The 7,470-nt window shown below is 45.0% G+C and overlaps 1 protein-coding gene across 1 annotated transcript in view; it reads left to right on the top strand.

Moving 5' to 3' along the window:
- Positions 1 to 7,470, top strand: part of cd79a (CD79a molecule, immunoglobulin-associated alpha) — a 52,591-nt gene continuing 45,121 nt past the window's right edge. Inside the window, exon 1 of the mRNA XM_059641403.1 lies at positions 1 to 173. Coding sequence (XP_059497386.1) covers positions 107 to 173 — 67 coding nt within the window. The 5' untranslated portion in view covers positions 1 to 106. The remainder of the gene's footprint in view (positions 174 to 7,470) is intronic.

Raw genomic sequence — 7,470 nt, 5'->3', positions numbered from 1 at the left:
CTCCCGACAGCGAGGACGGAACGCTCTCTTTCTCTCATGCCCCAGGCACTAGGCGTGAGGCAGGTTGCGTTAGGCATCGTCACCTCTGCCCTGAGACTGACCAGTGATGGCAATAGCTGCACTCCAAAGCCTGGCACTGTGGGGGCTCTTCATGATCACAGTGGCCGACGCTGGTGAGTGTGAGAGTGGGTGGTGTCGCTTGGTGGGTCCCGTCTTCCATCTGTCTGCTCTACATCAGTCTTGTACCGAGGATGGACCATAACATGTCTCTCCCCATACCCTCGCCCTGCTCCTGACTCAACCTCGTGGAGACGATGGAGCTCTGAGGTTCGGGGTCATAACAGCTCGAATGTAAAGAATCTCGAATGGAGAGTCTAAATGTGTCACCGTTAATTTCGTTTAATAATTACTTCAGTCATATTCGGAGCACTGTGTGCTGATCTGGTCCCTTTCTCCCTTGGTCAGAGCTCACTTATAGCAGTGTGCACTGATCTGGTCCCTTTCTACCTTAGTTTAGCTCACTTAGAGCAGTGTGTGCCGATCTGGTCTCTATATGTCTTGGTTAGAGCTCACTTAGAGCACTGTGCACTGATCCGGTCTCTATATATTTTGGTTAGAGCTCAATTAGAGCAGTGTGCACTGATCTGGTCTCTATATACTTTGGTTAGAGCTCACTTAGAGCACTGTGCACTGATCTGGTATCCATATACTTTGGTTAGAGCTCACTTAGAGCACCGTGCACTGATCTGGTCTCTATATATTTTGTTTAGAGCTCATTTAGAGCACTGTGCACTAATCTGGTCTCTGTATATTTTGGTTAGAGCTCACTTAGAGCACTGTGCACTGATCTGGTATCTATATACTTTGGTTAGAGCTCACTTAGAGCACCGTGCACTGATCTGGTCTCTATATATTTTGTTTAGAGCTCATTTAGAGCACCGTGCACTAATCTGGTCTCCATATATTTTGGTTAGAGCTCATTTAGAGCACCGTGCACTAATCTGGTCTCCATATATTTTGGTTAGAGCTCATTTAGAGCACCGTGCACTAATCTGGTCTCCATATATTTTGGTTAGAGCTCATTTAGAGCACCGTGCACTAATCTGGTCTCCATATATTTTGGTTAGAGCTCATTTAGAGCACCGTGCACTGATCTGGTCTCTATATATTTTGGTTAGAGCTCATTTAGAGCACTGTGCACTAATCTGGTCTCCATATATTTTGGTTAGAGCTTATTTAGAGCACCGTGCACTGACCCAGTCTCTATATACTTAGGCTCAACCACACTCGAAGCAGTGTGCACATTTCTGATGTCTGTACACTCAGTTAGACCACAACTGGAGCATTGTACACAACTTTATTGTTAAAATAAAAAGACTCAGTGGCTGTGCAGAAATAAAAATAGAATGTTATAAGAGCAGAACTATGCTGTGCTTCACACAGGTGAAGTCACCCAAGCTGGAACTCCTCTCGCTGAGAAAGAGAAAAGTAAAGCAGGACCATAATGACTGAGAGCTTGAAATTTTGAAAGATGTTGAAGGGGCTAATATTGAGAAAATAGTTCTACTTCTCAGACAGATACAGACTGTCAACATGAGAGGATTTTTCTTTTAGAATCCCTACAGTGTGTACGCAGGCCATTCAGCCCTGACCAGTCTCCCCTACACTGTCCCTGTAACCCTGTATGGCTAGCACATCTAGCCTATACATCCCTAGTCACTAGAGGGCAATTTAGCATGGCCAATCCACCTCATCTGCGCATCTTTGGGCTGTGGGAGGGAACTGGAGCACCCGGAGGAAACCCACAAACAGAGGAATAATATATAAACTCCACATGGACAGTCATTCAACAGTTGAATTGAACCCAAGATCCCAGCCCTGTAAAGCAGCAGTGCCACCCAATAGTGGCTCAATGGTTTCGGCTGTGTTTCTTTTATTACTTGTCTTGCTTTTTCTTAAAATTCTTGTTTGATATTTTAAGATGGCATTGTAGAATGGCGACTTTGTACACTTCTCACTGTGTTCCCGTACTTGAATACACATGATTAAAAAAGTCTAATTTTAGTTCTAATCCTAATTCAATTGGGAATGCAAAGAAAATGCACTCACTCAAAGATTGAGGAGAATGTGAGACTTGGAGTGATCTTCAAACTGGTCCCACTCTCTTAAGCAGAGCAGTTTCACACTGAGGAGTTTCTTGACATTCCATCAGTCATTGGCACTTCTTTTCAAAGACCTTTTGGTCCACGGCTTGTGATGGAGATTGGTATTTATCGAACGTTCTTCGCCCACACCCAGCGGTGCTTCAAAACATGATTGAAAGTGGTTTCACTGAGGGAATCGCAGGAAATGCCAGCTTGCTGTCAGCGCATTGCAAGATCCCACGGGAAATCAGATAGTCAGAGTCAGCAACGATGACTGAGGAACAAGTCTTGACCATGTCATTGATGAGACATCCTCCAGTGGGATCTTTCACTTCTAACATTACGTGGAAAGTTTCTGGGGAAGAGAAACTTTATAACTTTTTATTTTAGGTTGTTCATGGGACGTGGGCGTCGCTGACTGGGCCCAGCATTTATTGCCCGTCTCTAGTTCGCCCACCCCCTTGAGAAGGTGGGCGTGAGCTGCCTTCTCGAGCCCCTGCAGCCCACCCACTGTTGGCTGACCCACAATGACCCTCGGGGAGGGAATACCAGGATTTTGACACTGAAGGAATGATGATGCATTTCCAAGTCAGGATGGCAAGTGGCTTGGAGGGGAACTTGCAGGAGGTGATGTTCCCATGCATCTGCTGCCCTTGACCTTCCAGGTAGAAGTGGCCGTGGGTTTGGAAGGTGCTGCCTGAGGATTTGGTGATTTTCTGTAGTGCATCTTGTAGATAGAACACACTGCTGTTACTGAACGTTGGTGGTGGAGGGAATGGGATGTTTGTGGATGTGGTGCCAATCGAGCGGGGGCAGCTTTGTCCTGGATGGTGTCGAGCTTCTTGAGTGTTACTGGAGCTGCTCCCATCCAGAGCAAGTGGGGTATATTCCATCCCACTCCTGCCTTGTGCCTTGTCGATGGTGGGACAGGCTTTGAGGAGTCAGGAGGTGAGTTACTTGCTGCAGGATTCCCTGCCTCTGCCCTGCCCTTGCATCCCCTCTGTTTATGTGGTGAGTCCAGTTGAGTTTCTGGTCAATGGTAACCCCCAGGGTGTTGATCGTGTGGGATTTGGTGATGGTATGTTATGATGCAATGAAGATAGATTGGAAATGTTCTGTGATATGACAATTCTGGGCACATCATTTTGGAAGGATGTGAACTTATTGGAAGGAATGCTTAAAAAAATCTATAAGGTTCCTGGGATGTAGAATTTCAATCAAGAGCACCGAAGAAGTTAGAATTTTTCACTTTGGAGAGTAGTGTCGAGAGGAGAGTGACAGATGATTTCAAATTCACGAGGCAGTGGGATAGAGTAGTTCAGGGGAAAATTATTCCCGAATGTAAAATGAACAAGATGAGAAGGCACAGACCTATAGTGATGTCTAAACACAGCAACGGTGAGGTGAGAAAAATCTTTTTTCACACACCGAGTGGTTGGGTGCTGCCTGAAAATGTGAAGGACACAGGATCAGTCAGAATATTGCAGAGGGCAGTGGAGTGTTGAGTTAAAAAGAAACAATGTACCAGGCTATAGGGAGAAAGCAGAACTATAGCACAAAATGATGATGCGCATCTGGAGAGCTGGTTAAAAGCTTGCAATGCTGAATGGCCTCGTTCTTTACCATAAGTCTTCTGTAAACACATCTGTGATTGAAGGGATCAGAGAAGGCTTTGGTTTAGCACCTCATCTAACAGACAATAGTATAATCGATGCAGCACTCCTTCAGCGCTGACCCTCCGACAGTGCCCGCTCCCTCAGCACTGACCCTCCGACAGTGCAGCGCTCCCTCAGCACTGACCCTCCGACAGTGCGGCACTCCCTCAGCACTGACCCTCCGACAGTGCGCACTCCCTCAGCACTGACCCTTCGACAGTGCACACTCCCTCAGCACTGACCCTCCGACAGTGCACACTCCCTCAGCACTGACCCTCCGACAGTGCGGCACTCCCTCAGCACTGACCCTCCGACAGTGCGGCGCTCCCTTAGCACTGACCCTCCGACAGTGCGGCACTCCCTCAGCACTGACCCTCCGACAGTGCGGCACTCCCTCAGCACTGACCCTCCAACAGTGCCCGCTCCCTCAGCACTGACCCTCCGACAGTGCGGCGCTCCTTTATTACCCAGATGCACACACACAAACAATCAGGTAGATGCCAACATACTCTCATGGAGGATCACAGATCCACACAAATACGCAAACAGTCACATAAATAAGCAGAAAACACCCACATCAGTACACAGACACAATCACACAGAATCATATATCTGCTGTCAAAGAAATATTTACACCCTGGGAGAAAGACAGATGCCCTCACCTTTATACACAGTTAGATGCACAGTAACACAAATTGGCCCTGATTTTCATGTACTGACTCTCACATATACGCAGAAATAGACACATAGGAAACACACAAATTCACACCTGCACCTAGACTGCTGCATGCGAACACACACACACACACACACACACACACACACACACACACATACACACATACACACACACACGCTCACACAGGTATACACACAGGCACACACAGGCGCACACAGACACACACACACAGACACACACACTCGCCAACAGATCCACTGACGAGAAAAGAAATAAGAAGGAAAGTCTTGTTTGTATACGAAGGTCTAGACAAAGACATCGGCTTGTTTCAAAAGAGTTTTCACTGTTCCCCAGGCTTATGTCTAAAACCCAAGGGACTGTAAGACCTTTGCACCTCCTGCATGCGCACATCCTGTCTCCAAAGAGGCACCTGCTCAAGAGATTTCCGTCGAGCACACCCACAGTCATGCAGTAACAAACACACATCCACATACTGTATCACACAGGAGCACACATACATACACACATACAGTAACACACATGGACATACCTAACATAAGGCACGCAATCACAGGAACATAGACAGACATACACACAAATAGTGCACATACAGTAAGACAAACATAGACACATATACCATAATGCACACAGACAGACAAATACATGCACACTTGCATACTCATGCCTACACACAGATACAGACACAGACACAGACACACATAGTCTCTCTCACATAGACACACACACTGTCAGTGTTGGGTGCAATGGTAGAGGTAAAGGCTTTAATGCCAGTTCCTGTTGTCATTGTCCATAAGTGATACTGAAGTAGAAACATAGAAAATAGAAGCAATGGGCCATTCAGCCCTTCAAACCTGCTCCACCACTCAAGATGATCATGTCTGATCATTGAATTCACTTCCCTGTTCCTGTTTTCTCCCCATATCCTTTCATCCATTTAGCACGAAGAACTACATCAAACTCCTTCTTTTCCTCGGATGGAGGTGAACCTTTTCCTGGTGAGAACACTAATTCTCAATCTTCCTTCACCAGATTGGTTCACTTGTTTGTAGGAAGGACAGAGTGATTGATTCACATCTTGCAAAGCTCTTTGATGTATTAATTAAAAGCTGCAGCTCACAGCAACTGGAAAAGGAGAAATAAATCAGCGAATATCAGGTTGGAATTTTTTTTTAACTGCAGAGAAGAAACATCTTTCCCTTCTAGAAATTCAATGATTTCTGCCAAAGTATTCACACCCACCAGCTACCGGACACCAATTGTAAAACTGATAGCTGACAGGAGGCCTTTTTCATTGATAACTGGTCATGAACTTACAGAGCAATCAGCTATCCGCTGCTAGCCACAGGCCCAGGCTCCAGCTCGTCTGCAAGCTAAATTTTACCACTGCTTGAAGAAGCAGCTGTCTAAATAGTGCTTACAACAGTATCTGCAGCTTGATTTTGAAGTGCACGATTCATTCAACAATCCTTGCTTTTTGAAAAAACATAGTTTCTTCCCCCTTCCCCTCCTTTATAACACACTGCGGTCTTTATAACACACTTACACAAACAGGCAAAGAGATACACAGGCTTGCCAGTGAGAGACAATACTTTCAGAACGAGCGCTTTTGTGAATTTGCTGTTACACACTTGATTGTGCACACAGTTGTGTTACTGTGTGTCCTCATATAATCCTTGTGTACAGTGATAGGCCATTTGACCGAATGACTGTGAGTCTTTATGTTACTATGTGTGTCCAAATGTGTGTTACTGTATATCTGTATCTGTGTGCACTACGTACATGTGCCTATCTGTGCTACTGTGTTGTTGTATGTGTGCATCTGTTTACATTACAGTATGTGTGACTGTCTGTTACTGCATGTGCGCATCTGTTTGCATAAAAGCATGTGTATCTGTGTTAATGTGTGTTACTGCATGTGCACATCAGTTTGCATTATAGCATGTGTGTCTGCGTTAATGTGTGTTCCTGCATGTGTGCATGTGTTTGCATTACAGTTTGTGTGTCTGTGTTAATGTGTGTTACTGCATGTGCGCATCTGTTTGCATTACAGCATGTGCTCGTTTGTTTGCATTACAGCATGTGTATCTGTGTTACTGCATCTGCGCGTCTGTTTGCATTATAGCATGTGTGTCTGTGTTAATGTGTGTTACTGCATGTGTGCATCTGTTTGCATTACAGTTTGTGTATCTGTGTTACTGTGTGTTACTGCATGTGTGCATCTGTTTGTGTTACAGCATGTGTGTCTGTGTTACTGCATGTGCTCATTTGTTTGCATTACAGTATGTGTGTCTGTGTTAATGTGTGTTACTGCATGTGTTTGCATTACCGTTTGTGTGTCTGTGTTAATGTGTGTTACTGCATGTGCGCATCTGTTTGCATTACAGCATGTGTGTCTGTGTTAATGTGTGTTACTGCATGTGTGCATCTGTTTGCATTACATCATGTGTGTTTGTGTTACTGCATCTGCGCATCTGTTTGCATTATAGCATGTGTGTTTGTGTTACTGTGTGTTACTGCATGTGCACATCTGTTTGCATTATAGTATGTGCATCTGTGTTAATGTGTGTTACTGCTTGTGCACATCTGTTTGCGTTACAGCATGTGTGTCTGTGTTACTGCATGTGCTCATTTGTTTACATTACAACATGTGTGTCTGTGTTAATGTGTGTTACGGCATGTGTGCATGTGTTTGCATTACCGTTTGTGTGTCTGTGTTAATGTGTGTTACTGCATGTGCACATCTGTTTGCATTACAGCATGTGTGTCTGTGTTAATCTTTGTTACTGCATGTGCACATCTGTTTGCATTACAGCATGTGTGTCTGTGTTATTGTGTGTTACTGCATGTGTGCATCTGTTTGCATTACAGCATGTGTGTCTGTGTTACTGCATGTGTGCATCTGTTTGCATTACAGTATGTGCATCTGTGTTATTGTGTGTTACTGCATGTGTGCATCTGTTTGCATTACAGC

The sequence above is a fragment of the Stegostoma tigrinum genome, chromosome 41 (genome assembly GCF_030684315.1).
Source record: "Stegostoma tigrinum isolate sSteTig4 chromosome 41, sSteTig4.hap1, whole genome shotgun sequence".
Lineage (NCBI taxonomy): Eukaryota > Metazoa > Chordata > Chondrichthyes > Orectolobiformes > Stegostomatidae > Stegostoma > Stegostoma tigrinum.
Note: the sequence above shows the minus strand (reverse complement) of the source record. Positions and strands in the feature narration are given on the sequence as shown.